The sequence below is a fragment of the Rhinatrema bivittatum genome, chromosome 11 (assembly GCF_901001135.1).
Source record: "Rhinatrema bivittatum chromosome 11, aRhiBiv1.1, whole genome shotgun sequence".
Lineage (NCBI taxonomy): Eukaryota > Metazoa > Chordata > Amphibia > Gymnophiona > Rhinatrematidae > Rhinatrema > Rhinatrema bivittatum.
In genome coordinates this window covers 81,194,201-81,221,090 of record NC_042625.1, presented here as the reverse complement: position 1 = coordinate 81,221,090, position 26,890 = coordinate 81,194,201, and the positions used below count along the sequence as shown (strand labels likewise).

Below are 26,890 nucleotides of genomic sequence, written 5' to 3'. Positions count from 1 at the left end.
CTCAGTTCCACAGCTGTAATAATTATGGGTGTAAATGAGAGCAGTGTTGGAAGCAGAGAGGCTATGTGCTGTGCTCAGTGGAGACAGAAAACTGCTCCTACCTATAGGAGCAGCAGGCAACATCCTCCTTAGGGCTAAAAAGTGACAGGCGGGCGTATTCAGGGTGGATATTCTGAAGACTAGACCAGGGTATGGCACCTGATGAGTGGAGTTGGCCACTCCTGCCCGAGAGGAGAGATTGAGGTATTCAAAGCTGCAAAAGTCTTTAATTCATTAGAATCAAACCCTTTTCAAAAGAGAGGAAATTCTAGAACAGGGATGAAGCAGGAAGTGTGTTCGGGTAGGAGTAAGGTTAAGAATCTTTTTTTATTTGTTGGTTTTTATAGATATTATATATATAATGTGAAGCAGGAGCAAGCCTTCACGTTTTTTTCTTCCTCCAGGAAGGGTGATGGATGCAAAACCAATAGTAGGCTTCAACACTCATGGACTAAGGGGCCTGATTCAAACAAACAAGAGTCACAAGAAAGAAAGTGTTCATTGGCATTACAATTCCTCCATTCAGGATAACAAATATTGTTTCGTGTCAACTTTCTCTTAACATAATGCTTGATTAATTCAAACGATGAATGTCGTATTATGTCCCTTGCTTGTAACCCATTTGTAGTCCAGATCCTTAGTCACTGTTGTGTAATGTATTAAGCAGAGAAAAAGCACCTGAAGATGACTTCTCTCTCTCTCTGCCAGAGTCTGGATTTATTAAACGCCTTACTTTCATATACCCTATAGAGGTTTGTAGGGCAGTGGTGCATTTTAAAATAGAATTTTGGTGTTAAGGATATAAGTAAAATGTTATTTAAATATTTTTGTAAAAAAAAAACCCCCAACTTGCTATTCAAGGTATATTATAAATGTGGGTGGAAGAAGAGGGATGCTGCCCTGTTGGTTGTATGGTTAGACATTTTTTGGGTTACTGTCCATAGGGGTTGGTATGGAGTACAATATTATACAGGGTAGCGAAAAAACAAAAGGATCGGTGTAACAAAGGATTATCGAACTTGCTTCTTTATTGAACTTGCTTCAATAAAGAATCCTTTGTTACACCGATCCTTTTGTTTTTTCGCTACCCAGCATTATTGATCGGCTTCTGCTTTGTTTTTTGGGTATAATATTATACATCCATGATCATTAACATAAAACAAGCAATAAAAAAGCAAGACAAGAAAACAAGCACTAAATATTGCAAAACAAGAAAACAATTTATGATAATAAGCCATAAGAGGAGAGCACAAATCAGTAATCCTGTTTCACCGGGCCTTAACTGCTGAAGTAAACAAGTGATGCTCACTGCATGACCTTTCTGGATTAGGCTTCATCACTTCTCGGGTCATGGATCTCCAGCATTGCTCTCTGAACAGTCCAGCAGTTTCTGTGCTCAAGAAGAACCACCTTGCATTGCTTGGGAAAGCAGGCATCCCCTACCTGTGCGCAGGAAGACGTGTATTATCTTGCCTGTGCTGGGGAAGGAATGTCACCCTGTCTCTACTCTGGAGGAAGCATGTTGGAACTTCGGGTTTGACTGCCAACGGGCATAGCCACATAATAGATTAGCTCCCGACAGCCAGCAACATCAGCAATAAATATACACTCGAAAATCAGGCTTTGGCTGCCCAGTCATTATGCTGTTTCCCCCTGATAACAACTGGCAAAAATCAAGCCCCAGTAATGGGCAGCGGTATGAAGATTTCTTGTGGGGTGAGGAGGACCTGATGCAGGGCATGAGACTGTGGCCTAGTACTGCACAAAGCTGGATGTCACATAATTGAAGGAACTGGAAACTGACCTTTCCCGGAACAGGACCAGAGACAAAAAAAAAAAAAAGAGACAAACTCATTGTGGGTGGATTTTCAGAATAACAACCTGTGTAAACGGGGCAGATTCAGGGCCAGCCCGTTTGTTAGGCAGGTGATTGGCTGGAGTACTGCAACTTTGGTGGTGACCTGTGGCCCAATCGCAGGCAGCAGAGAAACAACCTTTGGTTTCCTGCTCTGGCCCTTCCCCTCAGGCAGTGTGTGCATGGGACAGCAAGGAAGAGCCATTCTGCTCCTTACTCCAGGGAACAGGAGGGGGATAAGACTTCAATTTTTGTTTCTATTTATAAGTTGTAGTCACTTATTCTGTGGTGAGGGATTTTCTGTGTTCCATGTGGGTGACCAACATGAGGTGTTCTGCTTTGTGTAGGTTTCGTACTCCAGCTGGGTCTGTGGTGCTCACTTAGAATGACCATTTTGAGATAGGCAAGCTATAAAAACATAAATACAAAAAAATATTCAACGCCCCTGCTGCTAAAGCTTACATACGTTACATAAGGGAAGTAAAACCAGTTCTGGTTTAGCATATGTGACTGTGGTGCTCACTTAGAATGACCATTTTGAGATAGGCAAGCTATAAAAACATAAATACAAAAAAATATTCAACGCCCCTGCTGCTAAAGCTTACATACGTTACATAAGGGAAGTAAAACCAGTTCTGGTTTAGCATAAAAAGCAGAAATGAAAGCCCAACCCATAGGAAATGTGTATTGTGTGTTCATTTTTTTAAAGTCATTTACAAAATGTTTCCTAATTTTACACTCTTTGGGTTAGGAATCCCTTCTGCTGAAGTTGGTGACATCTATTTCCCCATTCCTTGAAGCTCCTGCTTTATTTTGTTTGCTTCTCCTGAGATGCAATTTTTTTTTTAAGATCTCAGTCAGGTCCATTCCATTATATATTTGCCTCAGCCTAAGTACAGTGCCTTGTGTTTTTCTTTTATAAGTAAGCGAGCCCAAGTTTGGGCAGTCTTGCAGTACATGTAACCCTTTGTTAACCTCATGACCCTTATTAGGCATTTCTTACAGTAAATGATATAAAGGATTGTAATTATGGTTTACGCTCAACGCATGTTTGTTGGCCTAATATCACACACACACACAAAATGTAGCAATATAATGCCTCATGTGCCTGACAATGGATCCATCTATAAAATTTACCAACCATAGATGAACTTGTGTGCATAACTTTCCAGACAACGGAAAATTATAGCGGTGACAGGAAAATTGTGCAAGTTTAAAAACACAGATGAAGGGCCAGGCAGGTGGTTCAGTGCTTGCTGGGCCTTGGTTTCATCACAGAGTCAGATCTCCCACTCCCAGGTTGGCTTGGGCAGCTACAGGGACATCAGTTACAGTGCTAGCGGGGCTGGATCAGCAAAGGAAATGAGCCGGGGGGGGGGGGGGGGCAAACATTTAGAGTTGTGTGCATTGCTTAAGGTTAAGACCCAGCCCTGTCACTGCAAGGACCAGAGTAGGTATGGGGGAAAGGCCATCACGCCATATCTCGGCCCCGATTCTGATTGCGCATGCACAGAAGCAGGAGGAAAGTGCCAGGTCAAAGAGAGAAAACCTGAGGGGTCAGGCAGAAGGAGCAGAGAGCAGGAGCACCCTGGCTCCGTTGGCTGAAAGGCAGCAGCACTGCAGCAGGGCCTGCCAGCTGAAGAAAGCTGCACGCCGAGATGGGGAGGGTGAATGGGAGTGGACGATCCCTATACTATTGGGAGTGATGGCAGGAGGAGTTCAGGGTGAGTGCATTTTCTCTTGCTTAAGTGCGAGGAGGAAAAGAGCATTTTTGGGAATGTTGAATGCTCCAGGGAGAATATTTGGCTTGGGTTAACATTTCAGTATCTTTTTTTTTGAGGATGGTTGCAGGAAAACTGCACTACAATACAATAATGGCTTGAAAAAGGATGAATACAGGGGCAGGATAAGATCTTTGACTTTATCTCCATCGCTCGCTCTTCCTATTCAATACACATTAACATACTCCTGCTTTTGGCCCCCATTTTATCACCAAAGTCCTTTTCCTGGTTAGGGCTAGAAGTATTGCCTGAAAGTACATCTCACCTGCTTATTCTTATGTCCCCAAGTGCACAACGCTATTTGTCCACCATCAATCGCACCTGATACAGCCCAAGGAAGGGCTCAGGCGTGCCACACCGGAGTCCATCCTGTCCTTGCAGGGCCACATCCTCCCACTTCCCGTCCAGCAGTAAATGAGCAGTGCTGGCATAGCCAAGGTCCACAAGAAAGGACAATGGCTGAGAGGTATATGTGAGAGAAAACACCAGCATATGTGTATGAGAGAGAGAGCCTACAAGTGTGTATGAAAGAGAGAGAGAGGCTACAAGTGTGTATGAGAGCCTGAATATGTGCATGAGTGAGCACCTAATATCAGTATGAGTACCTGCATGTGTATATGAGAGAGCCTGCAAGTATGTATGAGAGCCTGAATATGTGCATGAGAGTGAGCACCTAATGTCTGTATGAGTACATGCATGTGTGTATGAGAGAGCCTGCAAGTGTGTATGAGTGAGCACCTGTCTGTATGAGTACATGCATGTATGCATGAGAGAGCCTGCAAGTATGTATGAGAGCCTGAATATGTGCATGAGTGAGCACCTAATGTCTATATGAGTACATGCATGTGTGCATGAGAGAGAGAGAGCCTGCAAGTGTGTGAAACCCCGAATGTGCATGAGTGAGCACCTGTCAGTATGAGTACCTGCATGTGTGTATGAGAGCCTGCAAGTGTTTATGAGAGCCTGAATATGTGCATGAGTGAGCACGTACATGTCTGTATGAGTACCTGCATGTGTGTATGAGACAGCCTGTGTGTATGAGAGAGCCTGTGTGTATGAGAGCCTGAATATGTGCATGAGAGTGAGCACCTAATGTCTGTATGAGTACATGCATGTGTGCATGAGAGAGAGTGGATAACGATTGTGTGGCCTTCTTCACCCAAATCCACAACAGTCTCTGTGCAATCAAAAGATGCCAGGAATTTAATGGTATGGAGAGCTGGAGATTTTTTAATTATTTCAAATTTTGGAGTGTTATTTCATGTGGGTGCTGTTTTGAAATACCGTAGTTTATTGGTGTTTGGGAAATAATAGAACAAATTTGTGTGACTTCTTAAAACATTAGGGCCCAATATTGAAAGATGGCCATTTAAGTAACTTGGCTGGATATACGGTAACTGATCCGGCTAAATTACACAGTATATCCAATGGCACGGCTATAGTGCTGAATATACGCATATATTTTTGTACTTAGACATATTAGTTATAACCATCTACTGTAGCTGGTAAACTTACCCAGCCAAGACTGAATATTGCTACTTAGTTGCATAAGTTATACGGCTAAGTCGCTTCACCCACTGCCCGCTCACAACTTAATGCAACTAAATGTAAGCGCATATTCAACAGCTGCTACTTAACTACGTAAGGCCTACTCATGCGGCTAAGTAGCCCTGAACGTGCTTTGAATATTGATCCTCTATGGTTGGCGGCTGTTTTGATATAGTCATTCTTTTCATGCTTTTAATATGTCGTCACATCTCTTGATTTTATTGCTTGATGTTCTGTTTGTTTTTCCTTTGTTGCACTGCATAATACAGTCAGGCTTGTTGTGGTTACCAGAGCATGTTTGCGAGTGAGAGAGAACAAGTGAGCCAATGAGCATATGTTTGAGCAAGAGGACTATTTAAGCCAGTGGGCCTGTGTGTGCGTATAATAAGAGAGCAAATGAGCCAGTGAGCATGTGTGGGAGCAAGAGCATGAGTGTGTGACAGTGAGCATGACTGTGAGAGAGCACTGTGAGCCAGTAAGTGATCTGGTGAGCATGTGTGAGAGAGAATATAAGGGAGTTTGTGTGAGAATGAACATGTGTTACAGAGAAGAAAGTTGTGCACATCTCCCACCCCTTACTAATCCATGACAATCTCAGGGTGACTGGAATCTAAATTTCCCAGAAACAGAGAGCAGGAGATTTAGTCTAGTTTTAATTATTGGGTGTTTGCTGTGTCTATTTTGAAATATTTTATCAATGAGAAATAAAACAAAACAAAACAATGCTATATGTTTGTAATCATTGAATGATCTTTTCATCAGCTGTTTTGAAATATTTATTCTTTCTATGAGTTTGGTTTTACTATTATGATTGATGCTTTATATTTCTTGATATTGTTTGTTTAGTGAGGAATAATATTTGCTTTTCCATTCCATACAGTCTGGCTTGGTGTTTCAAATTCAGTTTTTGTCTGCATGTTTCTGTTTATATTTTATTATCTTTTCAGTCTGTATTTGGTGAGGGCCTGTGTTCTACATGTGTGACTAAGATGAGGTACTCTGCTAAACAGACTTGTGGGGTGGCCCCAGCCAAGTTGCATGGATGGAATGGGGGTCTACAGCTTTGTTTATTCAAGTGCTTTTCTAGAATATGCTCTATTTCTTAGTTATTTTAGGAAAAATGTGACATTTATTTTGAAGACATTTGGGCTTAATTCTGCCAGGTTTCAGAGTCGACTTGGTGTGTTGAATGCATGTGTTGCAGAGAAAAGTGGCACAAGGGAGTCAGATACTCTGTGGGCTGCAATCCATCCCTGTTCCAAACTATGTAATTTTACACGTGAAGCAGTGTGCAAGTTCCAGGATTAGGATAATAAATTGGAAGAGCTCCACAGGAAGGTAACCAATTTGGGAGGGCAGGTCTCTGGCCTACAAGTGTCTCCTATAGCCTTTATTAAAGAGTCTTTGGCACTACACGAGGCTGAATCCAGGAAAAAAAAAAAATCTGACCAGGGTAAGGAATCTGTGGTTGAACATATCTAAGACCAAGCTTCTATCTGCATGCAAGCTGTTCAATAAATACTTGCAGGAGATATTGAAAGTTAACCCCTGCGGTCTAAGCTTTATTACATTCCTACTATTTTATATAGGTCAGCATGGAGGCAGATAGAATGGATATTAGGGATGTGCATTTGTTTCATACATATCAGAAGTACACACCTACCTCGCCGACTTTATAGTACATACAAAGAAATGGATATGTGCATAACTCCAAAATACATGCAAGTTCATTTTTTAGCATGTACTTTAAAGTCAGCAGAATATGCATGCACCACCAAAACAGATGAAATGATTGCACATCTGTAATGGATACAATTTCATCTGTGGATAGCTTGGATTTAATCAACTTTTCTTGAAACCTAGGATATGATCTATATTCAGGCCACATTGTCAGCCTCCTTCAGTCATGAATCCAGCAAGGAACTTGTGCTTAAGCATGTCTAGAAGAATATATTTCTGTTGGTACAAAATCAGGATTTCCCGACAGCCTGGACCCCCCCCCCCCCCCCCAGCTGAGGACGACGACTTCTCCAGTTGCAGCAGCAGTTGGTAGGTATTAGTACCACTTTTTTCCTTACATTTCCCTGTAAATATTTAGTTATAAGAGGCTTAGCCTTTCCAATTGCTTATTTTTCTTTAGATAAGGTAGTGGTTAAGTAACATTACTGGTTTGTTTGTTTTTTAGTGTGAGGCAGTTGACTGGTGGGCTGGGAGGATCGTGTGAGCAAATAAAGTAATGAAGCTCTGTAGCCGTTTGTAAATTTTGGTTTAATTTTGCTATATTTTATTTGCTTCTTAACTATTGTGGACTATAAGCAAAATATAGTATGGATTGGTTCCTGATTTCTTTAAAGAGAATTCTTTTGAATATTTTATTTATTTTTAATTGTATTTTGTTTGAAAGGCAATAAAATGCATGTAAAATCAGTTAGCCTTGCATGTTGTCATTTTCAAAAACGGTCCGTATTAGTTATTCCTTCCTCATAATCACTGATAGTTAAAAGGTTAACAGTCCAAAGTGGGATCTCACTTGCTACCCCCTAATCAAATTAGATACATGCAGGGCTGGCAAGTCCTATTAGGCCAACTAGACCTGCGCCGATCAGTAGGGGGCGCCGAAGACTAGATCAGCCACTTGGGGCTGTGAGCCGTGGGAAAGAGGAGTGGAGATTCGGCGGGATGCGAGAAGCACCCAACCTGCTTGTGGCCCAAAGCACACACTTGGCGGGCGCAATCGAGAATGAGGTAGGAGTTGAGGCTGAGACCTGGGGTGGAGGTGTGACGGGGCAGGTGGTTCCCCTTGCACCGGCCCTGGGATTCCTGCCATAATTATGACCTGCCAGTATATCGCCTTCAACCAGACCCTAACCCATTCAGAACCAATCTTGAAGTATCAAATATATCAAAATCAGCCTTTCAAGGGGGTATTAAATTTTGCTAAAGCTATGTATACAAGTAAACTGCATCAATTACAGCCCACATTGAGGTGCTAACACTCATAAAACTCAAGAAATATGGATGTTAGGGCTAGTCTTAGAGTCGGATTTAAATTTGCATTCCCAAATTTCTAAAATAGCATGTTCTTGCTGTTTTGTTTTTTTTTTTTTTTTACAGTGAAGAGAGATTCGTAGTTTACAACTTCTTTCTTAAGGAAACCGGGCAATTTATATTAAACTGGTTATATTATTGTAACACTTTGTATGCTGGGGTCACTAAAGTGCAGCAGCATAGATACAGAGACTGGAATCTAGATATCACATCTCCCCAGTGTAAAAACTTTATACTGGTTGCCTGGGGCCTTTAGGATAGATTTTCAGATTGTTTAGTTTTTAATATATTTCATAGATTATCTCCAAAGAATCGGTTGATACGTTCTACTTCGATTAGGAATTTAAGGTGCTTCCAAGAGGTTAGACTTCAGTTCCCCTCCCCCAAGAAAGTAAGGGTGGTGGAAACACAAAATTCTTTTCATGTAGAGGGCCAGTTTTATAGCATTCCAAATATTTTAACTTACCTGTTTTCAGAAATTAATTAAGGTTTGACTTTTTAGACTTAACTTTTGACTGATAGATATTTTTAGCAGTTTTATGTTACCGTAGATTTATTTGGCTTTTAATTTTATTTTGGTTTTAAGTGTAATTTATTTTTTAATTTTGTTTTGGTTTATAGTTGTCTTGTGTTTTATGCTGTATGTATGTATGTATATAAGTTGTTGAAGATATAAATAAAGGCTGATCTGGTAAGATTTGTTGCACCTGAAGTTGTGTTTATTTCCTTCCTATCCCCTCCATGGATGCATATTAACCTTCCCCCTGCTCTCTCTCTACCGCCCCCCCCCCATGGATGGACATGGGTCTCACTATTTTTCCTGAATTGCCATTCACTTGCTCAGTCTTGAGTTCTTTGGTTCTGAATTAGAGCTCCTTTCTGAATGAACAGATCATGTATGCTCTTCACCAATTTTCAGCAATGAGCAGATTATACACACAGTATTCACCTGAAAAATGTGTATACTAAAATGTGTGTACTGTAGAGGGTGTACGTGTGGTACACATACAGAGTTTGAAATACATACATACAAGATTATAATGGGCACAGTTTAACCACTTAGTGAGTTTATCTGGCACTGCAGTTTCTGGTAAGATTGGAAAAACCACAATAGGATTGCAAAAGGCAGAAACCCCAAGGTGTCAATGATTTCAAATGAAATAAAACCAGACCAAGGAAAAGATATCCCAAGGAGAGCTAACGTGCACATGAATTGAATGAAGAGGCATTAGTGCTAACAGAGCCAATCTGATTAGGTGGATTGTCTGAAACCAGAGGTAATGCTTAGCCGGAAACAGAGTGAATGAACCCACCAGCAGGTATCCCTCCTCTTCTCAGAACATTTTCCCAAAATGCTGAGACTAATGCGTCCAAGTTGATAAAATATACAGGATAAACTTTATTATTGTAACAAGTAAACATACCAGGGATATCCTAGTTACAAAAAATAATTTTACAGTCAACAGATCAGAATTCATAAATAGTTTTTTTTGAAAGTCACCTCACTTAAGATTTTCCCTCTGCTCTTATTTCTTCCAAAGCAGTGGTGCCAATGAAAGGTAAAAGAATCCACACGCACATTCCCCCTTCTGGGTTCTTTTTCTTCCCGAAGAATCCCAGTTAATAGTGGAAGCAGGTACTGCCGTGGAGCTTGTGGTTGCGCACCTTTTCCTAACATCCTTTTGAAAATCTCATGGACAAATGCAAGCCTCAACTGGCTACAGCCCGAATTCAAGAGCCAAATTGGAAAAACAAAACACAGGATATGTGGCCACAGTGGAATAAAAAATGCTTTAATTTTCATTTAAGGAAAAGGAGGAGGTGACACAAAAGAAGCAGGGGAGGAAAAGAACCAAGAAACCCCAGACATACACGATGGGAGCACAGGCAGTACCGCTGCTCTGAGAAAACTGACACTACTGTCTGTACTGGGGCTGTAACCCCCCCCGATAAGGAACTGACACACTGAAAAGCAACACGGGGAACAGGAATAATATCACTTGATAGCGAATGTCTACAAGATCGGATCCTGGAACAATGACAGCGGAGGAATAAGGCACAGTCTTACATTCTGAAGTCGAGCTGAATAAGGAAGAAAAAAGGGAACCAGCTGTTTCACAGTCACAGTAAACAAGTCCTGTTACAAGTTAAATTCATGTAAAGCTTGAGGCATATCAGGCTCCTGCTGGTGAAAGGGACCTAGTAGTAGAAGTAGGAATCAGCAAAAGGGCAAATCATTGGCTTGTTATTAAGACAGGAGACAACTTCCTGGAGAAGGAATGGGGGAAAGATTAATGAAGACACTGCTGCTGCCAAGGCCAGCAGATACCTCCAGTTGTAGCAGTCAATTTATAGACTTGGTGACCATAGAGCTCCATGTCAAGGGGGACAGACTGAGCCAATCCTGGGTTTGCCCTCTTTTATGCAAAAGCACCTATGGGGAGTTAAGTTCTGATTTTGCAATTGATTTGTGTAAGAATAAACAAGACTACATCTCCAGCCATACAATGGGGCAAGACTAGGACTTATGCCTCTTGACATGTGACTCTTTTCATAAAACAGAAGAAAGATGATATTCTTTTTTCCTAGCTCAGTAGTGTTCCTCTTGCCCCTTTGGGAAATCCCCTCAATCAGAACCATCCTCTACTGGGCTATGGTTCCCTGAGACTTAATTTCCAGCTACCCATTATTATTTTCTCCTATTTTCAAAAACCCTTCCCAACTCAGACCCATTATCACAGTCACAGCCCTGCAGAGGCCAGAAACTGTAGCTTCCACAGGAACCTGACTAACAAATCTTAACTCTGGCCACTAAGTGTCACTGTTGAGCGCTGGCAAAAACTCCCTCCCCCCCCTCAGGACACTGAACACTTCCTGCCTCTCCAAGTCAGTTTGCACAAGAGGAGTCTGGCCCAGGAATCAAAGTCAGGTCTTCCGCACAGTAGTGTGCACTTATCACAGAGGCTCAGGGTCATCCTAAAATGCTCTATTCTTAAAGAAATTCCTGTAAATTACCAGGATTCTGTCAGCTGCCATACCACGTTCATAGATGCCAATTCTGAGTCCCAAGGTATCCATAATAGGAAATCTCATTGGGGGCTATAAGGACTAGAGATGGAAGCCACTATTAGGACCAACCAGACATCAGAGCAGTGGTTCCAAAATCTGTCCTAGTGACCTCACAGAGTCAGATGTTCAGGATACCCACAGTGAATATATACATGAGATAAATTAGTAGTACCGCATCTCCATGATTCTGGTAGTGCTTTAAATATAAGAAGCATTAATGGTAGTAGTAGAGCCTAAACTCAAGGGTTGAATTCTATGAAAGCAGAGAATCATAGGCCTGCTCTGGACAGAAACACCTGGATAATGCCTTTTCTGTTTTAGTAATATTGCTTAACTGAAAAGCTCTAACAACTATTTTGTCATCAGTTAAGTGGTTTAAAGTTCCTAAAATCTTGTGATTCATTTTCCCAATGCCTAGCTAAGAATCTGTTTAACATGCAGTGAGTTGCTTAAGTCAGGAAGAGTTAAGCCAAAAGGTGCGCCATGTCTCCTTCAAGCCAAGCCAGAAAGCATATTCAGTAATTTCAGTGCCATTCGATGGACAAAACCAAAACTTTCTCAGGAAGAAAATTCTGGGCCCTAGGAATGGGAAATTTGGTCTCTTGTCATACATCCTCAAAATTGTTCAGAAGAATAAAGCAGTGCATGGGAAAAGTACATAAATTAAACTCATCCCTTTGTTTCTTTACAGAATAAGCAAATTGTCCAATGGCCAGTCTCCTCCCACTCTATAAGATGTCCATCGCATTGCCGAGGGCACAGTGGCTGGCAAGGAGAAAAACAGACCACTGGATGGTGGTCCTATTAGAGCAATAATTTAAATATGTTATTTGGTCTCTACTATCAAGTGCACTATTTCTGTGAATAATTTACAAGACTTTCTTTCTGTGCGCAAATGGATTGCTACTGAATAAGAGAGCATAATTCAAAGGACTGATGAAAATTTGCTGTCTTAGGAACAAGCTGGTACCCCAAAATAGGTGAGAGAGCTGAGGAGATACTATACACATTCCCCTTTCTCTTACAAATACTGAAAGATAGGTAAAATACATGTGAAAGTCAACTTGTGCACTCTGCTCCAGTATATCTCATGCTTTCAGTAACCATCCCTTATTCTTACTGCCATTGTCAAAAGAAATAGAAACCCATACCCATCAATGAAGCTTTGCTTATTACAAGATCTCCACCACTAGCTGCATTGATTTTTATTTCCATTTATCTTCGTCGCATGCACAGTTTCTCTCCTGCTCTTTAAAGGCCTTGCTGGGAAGCCATCACACGATTTCCAGTGTTTTCGCTCTTCCACGCAGACCGAATACCTCAGCTGTCTCCTGGAGGAGGAGGATCCAGCGCTGCTGATGCTCGCTCTCAGGATACCCTCCTCCGTCCCCAGAGGAAAGCATTACTTCAGCAGGTTTCCAGAAGAAAAGAAGTCTGAAGAGGGCTAGGAATAAATCCCAGCAGAGCACTAACGATTAGGGCAGAGGCCAATGTTAACCATTTTAAATCAGAAAGAACAAACATGATACTTGGCTTACAGTCTAAAGCTACAATTTTCATCTTGAAACTACACACATTTCTCAAAAGAAACATATCATCTGATTTTAAATACTTAACCCATTGAGAGAAGTAAAAAAATAGAATTCAGGCCATTATGTTTCTAAGATCTAATGATTATCTGCATCTTTAGTCAGAATTGCTGGTTTCCCATGGACACGCACATCTATTTTTAATTAAATGTATCCTTGTAGTCCTTAGCTAGTGGAATGAACTAGATAATTCCATGAAATGGAATAACCATGATGCATGTTACTAAGAACTAGCAATACGAGTTTGCTATTGAAACATGTTCATTAGAATTTTTAAGGAATTCAATTTTTTTTTAAGGGATACATTAACTCATTATAAGCCCATCCAGTCATGCCAGGCCATCCCTGCTTTGATTATTCATTCAAAATCACTTTTTAGGTCTGCCTGTAGGAAGGCAGAGCTTGTGAGATGAGCCTGCTGTTTGAGAAAAAGGTTAAGCTGCACTGTAAGTTTGGGACTTTTAAAGAATCTCTGGATGGGAAAGGATTCCTCAAGGGTCATTGCTTGTGGCCCGTGGCCAAGAAGTGTAGGGAGGAAGGGGTCCACCAGTACTCATGGATACTGATCCACTAGTTCTACCCATTTTAATACTCTTTTTTTTTTCTTTTAAGGCAAAGTGTGGGTGAGAAGGTGACTGGATTACATCTGCTTACATGAAGTGGCAATGGTAACAATACTAGAGGAAAAAAGTATATTAAAGAAATGACATTTTTGTTTTGTATACTATTGCCATATAGGACATAGGTAAATGCAGAAAAAGCTGAGGTCACTGCTCATTATCAGGCCGATACAGTACAGTGCGCTCCGGTGGAGCGCACTGTTAACCCGCAATTGGATGCGCGTTTTTGACGCGCTAACTTTACCCCTTATTCAGTAAGGGGTAATAGCGCGTCAAAAACACGCGACCAACCGCCCCGAAACTAATAGCGCCCGCAACATGCAAATGCATGTTGATGGCCCTATTAGGTATTCCCCCGCGATTCAGTAAGTAAAATGTGCAGCCAAGCCGCACATTTTACTTTCAGAAATTAGCACCTACCCAAAGGTAGGCGTTAATTTCTGCCAGCGCCGGGGAAGTGCACAGAAAAGCAGTAAAAACTGCTTTTCTGTGCACCCTCCGACTGGCGATATTAAGTCGGAGGTCCCGAAAGTAAAAAAAAAGAAAAAAGAAAAAAAAAATTTGAAATAGGCCCGCGGCTTGAAAACCGGACGCTCAATTTTGCCGGCGTCCGGTTTCCGAACCTGTGGCTGTCAGCGGGCTCGAAAACAGACACTGGCAAAATTGAGCGTTGGCTGTCAAACCCGCTGACAACTGCCGCTCCTGTCCGAAAAGAGGTGCTAGGGACGCGCTAGTGTCCCTAGCACCTCTTTTTACCGCCGGCCCTAATTTAAATAAATTAAATTACTGTATCGCGCGCACAGGAGTGTGTCCTGTGTGTGCGCCGGGAGAGCGGGCGCTCGCCCGCCCTCCTGTGATTTTTACTGTATCGGCCCGTATATTGGACAAGAATCAATTGATCGCTTGGTGGTTTGGGCAGAGACAGTACAGCTTGATCATCACAACCCATTTCCCCCAGGGCAGTGAGAGGATGCTGAAGTTTAATCAGATCAATGGAGTACATCTGAACAGGGAGTCACTCAAGGTAACAGGAATGTCTCATTTCTCCAAAGTGACTTATGGGTCCAGAGTACTTTAAAAAAAACCAAAAAACCCCACCAACAGCATGATTGCCTTGAAAACTGCTAAAATGCATCCCCAACCAGCAGCACTCTGCCACTCCCTTAGGCTAAAGCAGCAGTACATAGCTGAACTGTTCGAAATATTAACTCGTTGCTTGACTCCTCTTTGGGTGCAATATATTTCATTTCTTAAATTTTAAACATTTTGCAAACAATGTATTTTAATATGACTAGGTACCTGATTTCTAAAAGTTTATTCTTCAGTTTTTTTGCACTGTATTTCTCCTTTACACCTACCAAGGTGAAGCCTACCTTGGGTTCCAATGATGATCAGCACAGTAGCATCCCTAATATACTTTGATTCTTACTAGTGGGGGTGGGTAAGTAGGTAGGAACAGTTTTCAAAACTTTAATGCCAAAGTTCTCTTTATCTAGGAAATAAAAATTAGAACACAAAAGGATCTTATTTACTTTAACTGCCAGTTGAATGCCCTGGCTGATTTTTCACTAGTACTGCTGCTTTGGCTTCTGGCACAGGTTTGACACATCTTACATACATACATTTAGGAAAATGACATTACCATTTGGTTTTACATCACAAAAAGCTGGGAACTGGATTAATAAAAAGACAATCCATTATCTGGCTTGGTGAAGTGGAACTTCTTGACACTGATTTTCTCGGTTTTGCACTGTTAAATGCTGCAGCCATTTAGTTCTTCCTTGGTTGACAGGTGTAAAATAAAATAAAAATATTACTCTATATTATGCATGGCATTATTGGCTAATGCTCAATTCTTTAGTTCCATCACACACCGCAGATACTGTTTTGGGCTAAACCAGGAAACGTCACGCAGCAGAACCAAAAAGCCAGAGCTGCTGTTCAGGGTGAGATTTGAGTTATAACAAAATGGTACATAGTAATTTTATGCTGCACACTATCATGTAAAGTATTCACTGCCTGGCACCAGTACACAGATGAGCCAGTCCACAGAGTTTTCTATAAATGCTTTTGTTTTAAAGGCATGCCAGCGTATGCTGGGACTTGCATTCTAGGACTCTGTCTTACTTTGCTCAGAGCATTACAGCACAGCAATTGCAGCCCTGCTGAAACCAGGAGTGAAAGTAGCAGCATGCACTGGACTGAGTTAATGGAACAGAATTGGCTCAGTATCTGCTAGCAACCACACATATGTGGATGAAGCCACCAAGCCCCTTTCCCTAGATGAGAAAGAGGTGGCGAAAAAGTCTCCCCTCTGGCTAATGATCCATTTACCCCACTTCTTATCCCTTCAGTTTTAGCAAGTGATAAAAACAACACTATCCATATAAAACAACCAGAAAAAGAAACAGTAATAAGTTAACTGCTGAGTGATGAAAGTGCCGGCAGATATTTTCATAGGCAGAGGTATTTTTCCATAAGCATTTTCCACAAGAAAAAAAAATGGCGGCAGCTTTTTTGGCTTTCTGGGAAGGGAAAACATTTCTCTCTTCCATGGAGACCAGACCCTTTTCTCTCTATATAAAAATGAAATATTTACAGTTCGGAAAGGTTTGGGAACATGTTTACATAAACAGGTTTGCCAACCGCATTATGCTTGTCCCCAGAAAGAACTGCCAGGTAACAACTTCAAGTTAAATTAACTATTCTTTCCTGATGCACACCGCAAGGTAGAACTTCATCCAGTCCCAAGAATTCCCTTCTTTGGAAAAAAAAACAACAAACTATAATTAAAACCTTAATGTATCACAGAATCCACTGATTGTTTATGGCCATAAAAATGCTTCAGTACTTTTTAAGTACCCGATCCTTGTATAAAATGACACTGACTCCCCAGTACAGTATTTCTTCATGGTAGAACCTGGCAATCCAAGACTCCAAGATGTGCATGGACATCATCTCCTCTCCTTTAAACACGCAGAGGCTCAGAGAAAGCTCCAAATTCTTCTCTGCTCTTCACAAGAACTCCAGCTCCAAAGCTTGGTGGAGTGACACAAGATCTCCATGATTGGTGATTCTCCAGAAGGGCATATTGTGCTAAAAGGAGGGGAGGAAAAACACACAGAGCTGACCCACCAACCACTGCTACAGTCTTCTAATTCATAGGAGTTACACCCAGGAATGGTAACTTTCAAACTGGCGCCCAGGGATGCAGTTATTTTATATCTTGCACGTGTATATGCGTGCATGTTATAAAACAGCCTGGCCGTGCACACATGTGCCAAATTTTAAATTCCCGCTTCTACTACCTAGATTGGGATTTTAAAAGGGGCGTGTTCCCAGTTCATCCCCAGTTCGCACAATTAAGAGTTAAGTCCTCCACCCCCCCTAGTTTAATAGCCTTCACCCCCCAGTCAGTCCTGACCCTTAAAACCCCGCAGATCTGCCTAGTTTTTTATTTAATTTTATAACTCACATGGCATCCATTGCAGAAGTAAAGTTATGCAGCAGGGGCCTCGGCGTGTGCCAGATTGCGTAATTTTCGCGCACATCTCAGGTTCATAGCCCAAAATGCCCAGATCACACCCCGCCCCTTTTTGAAAACTTTTGAGATGTGCGCACTGCGGCATTTATGCGCGTATCCGGGCATGCGAACCTGACTTATTCTTGCAGCCCCCAACTGATGGGTGCACCGGGCTTTTAAAACTCACCCTGAAATTAATATATTTATTTAAAAATGAATTTGGGTTACCATCAGCAAAGCTATCAGTGTGGTTTGCTAGCTCTATACCGCTGCACAAAGACCACGTCACTAAATCCACCCAATGTCAGGGCACTACTGGCTTAACATTTGGAGATGCCTCTGGCCCATTACCGAAGAACTAAAAACAAAACAGCAGCAGAAAATCTCCAAATTCCAACTCTTCAGGAATGTAATTCCGGGCCGGTTTTACTAGGAGGCTGCTGCTAAGAAGAAATATTTTTGGCCAGACGCTGCTCTTTTACTGCAGAGGTATACAGCAGCAGCAAGAGTTAGCTACAACCTGCCCTGTTATTTGATGCTGTGGGGAGAGGCAGGAGAAAGACAACATAATTTAACATAACCTGAAGGCATCAGAACAGAGACAAATCCTCTCTCATTCAACATTAAAAAATATATATCACCACAAAATCTTTTACAATACCTCTAGGCTTTGGGGACTGGAAAGTAGGGAGAAGGCTGCAAGCCTGCATTTGTTCTCAAGAACGACTGGAATACAGATGCATTGGTGGTGCTCCTGTGCTCCAGCTGAATAGAACTGCTACTTCAATGACCTTTTTATTTTTTTCGGCATCATCCCTGCTTAGAACGTGACTCTGACATACGGCTTTCTGCCCAGCAAGAGTTTACCTGTTTGGCTGCAATTTCTTCATCCCGTCCATCTCCAATCACTACGTAGGTAACTCTCTTCCCAAATCTGGCTACAATCCTCTCGAAGCAGCTCTCTTTACCTGCCAAAGCAATACAGCACGAGTCAGAACACTAACACTAGTCTGGCTTCCCAGTGCAGCTTTTTCATGAAGGAATACATGGGATGTACAACTTGATCATGCTGTACGTAGGTGGACCGGCTATCCAAAGTAAATAAACCAAAACAAATCTTACACAGGTAGGAGTCCCTGCTCCAAATACATGAGGCAATCGGGGAAGAATGTGACTTGCCCGGGCTAGGAGTGCTCCTCCAGCAGCAGTGATTGGAGAGAGGGAACCCAGATGTACTCTTACAGCGACACCTACTGGCAGAATTAAGAGGAGCCCTGGAGACGACAGGTTTTAAAAAAAACAACACATCTTTCTGCCCTTGGAGGAAGAATGATTCTTCACCTGGCTGCAGCTCATTGAGAATAAGTGAATTAGTTCTGAGTTTTTATTAAAAATATTCAGAGATTGTTTTCAATAAGGGACAAAACCGCTTTGAAACGGGAGTTGGAAAACCCATGACTGCTTTAACTGTTCCTTTTGTTTTGCTCCCTCAGTTTCCTGCTCCTCTTGTACTCAGGGCTGGAATCTGGCACCAGGAGGCTTCATTTGCAATAGCCCAGTGATTTTTTTCCCTATTTAATATCCTCCGTCCAACCCCAACATATGTAGTCTTGTCATTGCAGTGATGCTCCTGGCCAGAGGCGATGTTCTGGGCTTCTTCTGGAACTCTGCAATCATGGGCCTGAATCTGGTTAACAGGTATCACCATTAAGCAAAGCAGAGTTGCTTACCTGTAAAAGGTGTTCTCCTAGGACAGGAGGATGTTAGTCCTCACACATGGGTGACATCATTAGATGGAGCCCAGCACATCAAAGTTTCTAGAAACTTCTAGGGTCCCCCTTCAGACTTGTAACATAGAATTATGGAAAAAATCAAAATAAACCTAGGAGAAACCCAACTCTGCGGGGTGGCAGGTGGGTTTCCTGAGGATTAACATCCTGCTGTCAAAGGAGAACACATGTTACAGGTAAGCAACTCTGCTTTCTCCTAGGACAAGCAGGATGATGGTCCTCACACATGGGTGAATACCAGGCTACAGGCTGCTCCCGAGCAACAAGACGGGTGCTAACATGCACAAAAAACAAAGGTGCTGTTGGAAAGGGAGGGAGACAACCTGAACCCGAACAATGGGCCTTAGGCAGGAAGAGTTTGGTTCTACCAAACAATGGGCAGGCAGGAAGAGTTGGGTTCTACAACTGAGATTCCCAAGGACAAATTGGCCGAAGCTATCATGTTTATTTATTTATTTAAAGCTTTTTTATACCGGCATTCATGATAGGATCATATCATGCCGGTTTACAGGAAACAAGGGGGTGATAACCTAGAACATTTAACAGGTGACAAGAAGCAAAAAAGTTACAATAAAACAGGGGAGGAGGCATGTTGGCCATGCCGTCCAGATGGCAGTGAACGTGTGAAGGGAACTCCATTTCGCAGCCTTGCAGATTTTGGCCATGGGAACCACTTGCAAGTGGGCTACCGAAGCCGCCATGGCTCTCACGGAGTGAGCCTTGAGATGGCCTTTAAGCTGAAGGCCCACTTGTGCATAGCAGAAGGAAATACAATCTGCCAGCCAATTTTACAAAGTCCGTTTGGCAACCACAACTCCCAATCTGTTCTTATCGAAATAGATGAAGAGCTGCGTGGACTGCCTGTGACCTGCTATCCATTTGAGATAGAAATCTAAGGCCCTCTAGCAAACCAAATTGTGCAGAGTCCGTTCACTCTGGTGCGAATAAGACCTAGGAAAAAAGGTGGGCAGAATGACTGACTGATATGAAAATCAGTAACCACCTTAGGCAGGGGCTTAGGGTGAGTACGCAGGACCATCCTATCATGAAAAAATTTTGTGTAGGGCAGATAAGTCACCAATGCCTGAAGCTTGCTGACCCTGCGCGCCGAAGTGATAGCAACCAAGAAGATGACCTTTCCAGGTCAGGTACTTCAGGAGCTCGAAAGTAACTCGCATGAGCTGAGCCAACACCACCAGGTCCCAGGACATAACGGGAGGCCACAAGGGAGGCTTTAGCTGAAGCAAATCCTGCATAAACCACCCCACTATGTGCTGCACAGAGACAGGCATACCACTAGCACCCTGGTGATAAGCACTGATGGGACTCAGGTGTACTCTGACAGAGTTGGTTTTTAAACCAGCTTCTGAAATGTGCCACAAGTAGTCAAACAACTTCGGAGTGGAGCAAGAGAATGGATTCAAGCCGTGGCCCTCGCACCAGACGGAAAAATCTCTTAATGCTTCAGGTTCTAAGACTTCCTGGTGGAAGGCTTCCTGGAAGCTACCAGGACCCGATACATGTCATCAGACAGGTCAAGGGGCCGCAGAACTAGCCTTTCAACATCCAGGCCATCAGTGACAATGCCCTGAGGTTGGGATGGTGCAGCCTGCGCTGATCCTGCGTGATCAGGTTGGGGGAGGTCGCCAGACCGATCCTGCAGGAGCGGGAACCAGACTTGCCTCGACCAGTGGGGATCCATGAGGATTCATGGTTCCCCTGTACTGCTGGAGCTTCAAGAGATTCTTCAGCACCAGGGGACATTGAGGATACACATATAGAAAAGGCCTTCATCCCAATGACAGGCAAAGGTGTCAGAGGCTGGCTTTTTCATCCCCCCCCCGAACAGGGAGCAGAAGTGTCTCACTTTGCTGTTGCAAGAGGCAAAGAGGTCCACATCCGGGATCCCCCAAAGGCGGAAGATGCGATCCACCACTGCTGGATTCAGGGACCACTTGTGGAGCCGGAATGCTTGACTTAGGTGGTCCGCCACCACATTTCTCCATCCAGCCAGGTACATGGCCCACAGAAGAATGACCTGGGACTGAGCCCATGACCAAATCTGTATTGCCTCCTGAAACAGGAGGAATGACCCAGTGCCTCCCTGCTTGTTGATGTGCCACAACGCAACCTGTCTGGATCAGGACCGTCTTTGTTGGATAAGCAATTCCGGAACGCCAAAAGCACGTGGTGGATCTCCCACAGCTCCAGGAAGTTGATTTGATACTGAGCTTCCTGAACAGACCACAGACTTGTGTGCAGAAGCTGTCCGCATGGATGCATCTGTGGTAAGTACAACCTGTGTCGGGGGAGACTGAAAAGAAACCCCCTGCTCCAGATTAGGTAGACTCTCCCACCAAGACAGGGAGATCTGGAGAGGCGGCGTGATGCAGCTGTGCACACAGAGGTCCTGGGTGGCCTGCTGCCATTGAGACTGCAGGATCCACTTAGCCCTGCGCATGTGCAAGTGAGCCAAGGGGGTAACATGGACCCAGAAGGCAAAGCAAAAGGCGGGCAAAGACCTGCCAGTTTCGACGGACCAGACTCTCAAGGGTCGCCAGAACAAGCACCCGATTGCAGGGAAGATATGCCCTGGCCTGAGCAGTGTCCAGCCAGGCACCGATGAAGCTCAATTGAGGCGATGGGCTGAGATGGGACTTCGGGTAGTTGATAAACCCGAGAGACTGCAGCACTTGAATGGTCAAACACAGAGTGAAGTGCCCTCTCCTGGGTAGCGCTCTTGACCAGCCAGTCGTCCAAGTAGGGAAACGTGCACCCCCCTGTCGGCAGAGGTATTCCCCACTATTGCCTGGCACTTGATGAAGACCCTTGGGGCCGAAGTGAGGCTGAACCACAACACCCTATACTGGAAGTGCCTTTCGCCCACATTAAACCGAAGATACTTCCTGTGACCGGGAAGATCTCAATGTGGGCACAGGCATCTTTTAGATCGAGGGAGCAAAGCCAAACCCCTCTTTGGGCACTCTAATCCCACTCCTGCAAAGAGACCATCTTGAACTTTTCTCTTTGAAAAAATTTGTTCAATGTTCTCAGGTCCAGAATAGGGCAGAGCCTCACTGTTCTCTTTGGAATCAGGAGAATAGACCCCCCCGCCCTTGCTGCCACAGTGGAACATGTTCGACTGCTCCGGCCATTACTACGGCAGAGAGCTCCATCAAGAGTATTTCCTGATGCAAGGACAGGCCCCCAGATGGGCATGGGGGAGAGTCCACAAGGACACCCAGGAAGTTTAACAGGTACCCTCAACAAATGATGGACAGGACCCACTATTTCAAGGTAACCTGGGGCCAGTGGTCTACAAAAAGCTGCAGCTGGGGCATGGCGTCGAGGGTTCGGCGGTAAGGCTTATGCTCCTCTGTAGCAAGTCAAAACTGCTGCCAAGAGTGGCCCTGGGAGCCCATGTGTGGACTCCGTGCACACGAGGCAGGTGGATAGTATTTCCTCTGGCTATAGAAGGACCTCCTGGAGCCCTGGCTCGAGGATTTTGTGGCCGAAGATGGTGGGTCTCATGGTGATTCTTCACCTGAGCCACAGCATCCCTGACCTTGTCTCCAAAAAGGTTTTCGCCAGTACAGGCCAGTTCCACGAGCTTCTCCTGGACCTCCAGCTGGAGGTCAGAAGCTCAGAGCTATGTCATCCTGCAGGCCCAAATGCCCGCTGCTGCCACTCTAGCCGCTGTCTCAATCATGACATAGGTGGACCTCACCTCGTGTTTACCATACTCTAGGCTCTGTTAGACCATTGCCAAAAAAGCATCCTGCTGCTACTGCTGGGGCAGGCTCTCGGATAGCTCCTGAACCTGCTTCCACAGACTCTGCGTGTACTGGGTCATGTACAACTGGTAGGAAGCAATATGGGCGATTAACCTGGAGCCCTGATATACCTTCCTGCCTAAGGCAAACAACCCCCTATGCTCTCGACCCAGGGGTGCGGGAACACTTGGCCTTCTTGAGGGCAGACTCCACCACAACTGATTGATGTGGGAGTTGACGCCTCTCAAACCCCAAGGCCAGGTGTACCAAATAGACCGCATTTGTCTTCTGACTGACCGGAGGAACGGAGATAGGATGCTCCCAGATCCTAAGGATTAACTCCTTAAAAATATCATGGAGAGGAATAGCCACAACCTCCTTTGGGGCATCGACAAATTGAAGGACTTCCAACATCTTATGTTGGGAAAACAAAGAAAGAATAGATGCCTCGGTCTTTTTCCAATATTTATTAAAACAGAGATGTGTTCACAAATTGCCCGACTCAGGCAACACATCTCTGTTTTAATAAATATTGGAAAAAGACCGAGGTATCTATTCTTTCTTTGTTTTCCTGACGGCTATCATAGATCGCCTACCTCTTTGTTTTCTTGGAACATCTTATGTTGGCCATCCTCCTCCATCAGGAGTTGGAACAGGATAGCTTCCACCATGGCCCGAATAAAGCCTGCAAAAGTTAGGTCCTCTGGTGGGGACCTGTGCTCTCTTCTGGAGGAGATGGGTCCAAAGGAAGATCCCCCAAGTCATCTGACAAAGACTCTCAGGTATCATTCCCCCACAGGTCATATGGGGCATCCTCCTCACTAAAGTCCTCTGGGGGCAGTCGTGGAAGGCCCCTGCCCAGGCCTCTCAGTTCGGCAGAGGGCATTGAGGGCACTGTGGACAGAGGGTACCGACAGCACCGAGACCGGGAACCGGACCAGGCAACACCGGATGCAGTTCCAATGGCCCCGACGGTGCCGCGGGTTGCATCAATTCATCCTCCTCAGAGGAACCCACAATGGGAATTGCATCAGAAGGAGGAGGCATCAGTGGCCGCTGGGTTATCGATGTACCCCAGGCACTGCAACTGCTGCGTAGGCAATACACCCAGTGCAACGTCTAGGTGCTCCAGCGGCACCATCACTGAAGGTGCAGGCTCCGACACTGGCAGGAGTTCATGGGGGAGCCAGCGGTTCGATGCCCTGCAGGGCTTGGAGCACTGCTAGCTGCACCCTGTGGGCCAGCTCCTCCTGAAAATCCACCGAGGATAGGATGGATTGAGGAGGAGGAGGAGGTGGAGAAGGTGTCACCAGAACTCCCTTGGAGCCCTGAGGGAGCTTGGTGCCCGGCACCGGTATCTGTGGGGAACGCCTGGAACTCCTGGGTTCGATGGAGGTCAGTGCCTCCTCTCCATGGGGTCACTTTGGTGGTATCGTGGTAGCCTCCAGTGCCGATGTGAGTCTGGTGCCATGCGATGAAGGCAACCGATGATGATGCTTCTGGAGTTTCCTTGTGCTCGACCTGGTCTTTCTCCAGCACTGAGGAGGACAGACGATTCCAATATCTTGGAGCGTGATGATCCCAATGACAGCCTATCTCCTGCCCTTTTCTCCCAAGAGGGCCCCTGGAGGGGGAGCAGACAGCAAAGGCGCCATGTCCATTGGCTCCCCGTGGTTTTGGCATCAACGCCAGAATCGATGGATCGGACTTCCTGGAACCAAAGAGTTTCTCCATCTTATCTATCTGGGCATGATGATCCTTGGGGGTCATTTGATCACAAAAACCCCCAGACATTGTGCGATGCCTCCAGGCAGAGGATATAGACATCATGTGGGTCTGAGAGACATGGTTCACGGGCGACATCGAGAAAAACTCGACAACGCTATTCAAAAAGATCCAGTGAGCGGTCGATGACCAGCAGCCACTGATTTTAAATGAAAATTTTGATAAAACAGAAAATAATTTAAATCTGCATGACTACCTCCAAAGAAATATCGGTCATCAATCACACACGTAATCCGGTTACTCTAGGTAAGCGGTCCAGGAAGAACAGTTAAAATAATGCCCAGAAATACCTATTTTCGTGGCACTGTAGATGTTCTCGATGGGAAACACTTCTCCTAAGCCATAGAGAAGAACTTTGGCCAGAGCAGGTACCAGCTGTGTCGTCGTGATCAGAACATTCACGCAGTTCTTCCTGCAGAGGGAAAAAGTAAAAGGTCCCTGAGACACCATCAGTCATCAATAACATCAAATGAGGCATCCGGCACAATCAGGTTACAGCTCTTTGCTAATGAATTCAAGTATCCTTCCTAAGGTTCTACCGCCCTTCACTTCAAGCTTCCTTTATTACGATGAGACATTTCACTTTTTATCATCTTGACAAATTAAATAGTAAAATAGGGGTAACATTTTCAGGAGGTGCTCAGCTTAAATCTAGTTGGCTGGTTTGTGGTTGAAAAACTCCCCTAAGTTAATCTAGCTGGTTATAATATATTTAAGCAAGATCTTTAAAGATCTCGTCCCCCTTCCCAGATTCTGTAACTCTCTCTCTTACACGTGGCAGCTCCAGGTCAACGTAGCTGGTCCCCTGGACTTCCAATCTTCCTTCCGCTGCTAGCTGCCCTGATCTCAAAAGTGGAACTAGGCAACTAAATTTAGCAGCTCAGTGTCGATACATTTGCAAAGGCTTTAATTCAGCTAACTGTATTTAGGGGGCTTTGCCATAGCTTTTAGCTAGAACTCAGATTTTTGTTCTTTATATCTATCTAGCCTTCTTCCAAGTGCAAAATGCTCATGATCATCTTTAGGCATACCTCTACATTTGCTTAGCTGATAAAATTACTACAATGTGCTTTATTGTTATGGAAGATTAGTATAAGGGCCTATCAAAAATGACAAGGTAAAAAAGCATGTACGCATGTCGAGTCACTCCCCAACCTCTCTGCCTGCCACCAGGAACGCATCATTATATCTCAGTCTCAAAATGCTGTGGACTTTTCGTAGCGGGAAAAAGTACATGCATGGTTACACTGCATGCATTCTTTTACCCACACAGAGGCCAGACAATGTCCCAAAGCACATTATACAACGTATGCATTTTCTTACCCGTGGGAAATCGCTGTCTCTGCATTCTATGAAAAACATCATTTTATTGTTTTTTTTCCTTCAATTAACGTTATTTAAGGCATAATTTTGGGTGGGGTACCGAAAGTACACACTAAAGAAACAAAACCAATCATTAATTCTCTCAAAAATGCAGTGCAAATATGCTTTTTAGAGCATGACAAAGAGTAACCTACACACAAATCTAGCAAATTACAGAGTGCTCGATGCCTTAATTAGCCCTGGCAAGAGATTATTCAGCATCTCACTGATACTGTAAATTTTGTCTTTGATTTTTAAGAAATATTCTCTAGCAGTTTTAATCAAGGAGGTACTGCCTCTGCAGTCTTGATCCCTCCTGTTCAGCTATGCCTTATAACTATAACACCTGAATTGTAAGTCTTTGAGCTGATTTCAAAAAGGTGAGCAAGTAAATCCAAAATCAAAATCCAGCTGCCTGCTTTCTCTCAAAAGCTGCTATGAAGATCCTAATTGGGTTCCCCCACCCCCTGAGAAATGACATCTCATCAGCCTCAGAACCCCCCTGACCTGAAGCAGAAGTCCAGATAAAAGCCAGTCCTGCACTGCCAGCAGATGACTTAGGAACAACTCTTGCTGTCCTTTGTGATCATTTGCATGCACTCTCTGGGGGGGGGGGGGGGGGCAAGGCATGAGCTCTCCTGTTTTAAAGTTAGCCCCATCTTACATGCATTCTCCTTGCAGGGTACTGCAGGCAGAAGATCAGCGCAAGTGGTCTGAAAATGCTCGTGGTGGCATTTTATAACATTGGGGGGGGGGGGGGGGGGGATCCTGAGGAAGCAGCTGCAGCACTCCAGACAATTATTTTCCTGAGTGATCACCAGTCAGGGGTGGCGGACGGGCTGGGGATAGCTTTTGAGAATTGTCCTCCTAATGACCACTTCTGTGTTTTTTTCAGGAATGTTCTGGGAGAGGGGTCATTTTTATTTTGTAAATTTGCTCTTTTACCTTACGTTGCAAGGACTCAGAGGAAAGCTACATATTTATTTAAAACTGTATAGCCTGCCTATCTACAATACTAGACGGCTAACAAAAATCCATACATAATAGTTACTATAACACCACAAAACAAGACGATAAAAAATATCAAAATTCAAATAAAATCATAAAA

The 26,890-nt window shown here is 44.0% G+C and overlaps 2 protein-coding genes across 4 annotated transcripts in view; one reads left to right on the top strand and one right to left on the bottom strand.

The window, feature by feature from the left end:
* XKR8 (XK related 8) overlaps positions 1-26,890 on the top strand; it is a 114,485-nt gene that overhangs the window by 32,230 nt on the left and 55,365 nt on the right. The gene's annotated exons all lie outside the window — the stretch shown is intronic.
* The window catches only part of EYA3 (EYA transcriptional coactivator and phosphatase 3), a 160,795-nt gene continuing 148,909 nt past the window's right edge, over positions 15,005-26,890 (bottom strand). For 2 of the 3 annotated variants that reach the window (XM_029619176.1, XM_029619177.1), the window contains 3 exons: positions 24,711-24,832; positions 17,940-18,040; positions 15,005-16,645 (listed from right to left, as the gene is read on the bottom strand). In XM_029619176.1, coding sequence (XP_029475036.1) covers positions 16,565-16,645; positions 17,940-18,040; positions 24,711-24,832 — 304 coding nt within the window. In that variant the 3' untranslated portion in view covers positions 15,005-16,564. Of the gene's footprint in view, positions 16,646-17,939; positions 18,041-24,710; positions 24,833-25,747; positions 25,856-26,890 lie in introns of those variants that run through there. The other variant, XM_029619178.1, reaches the window with a different exon arrangement.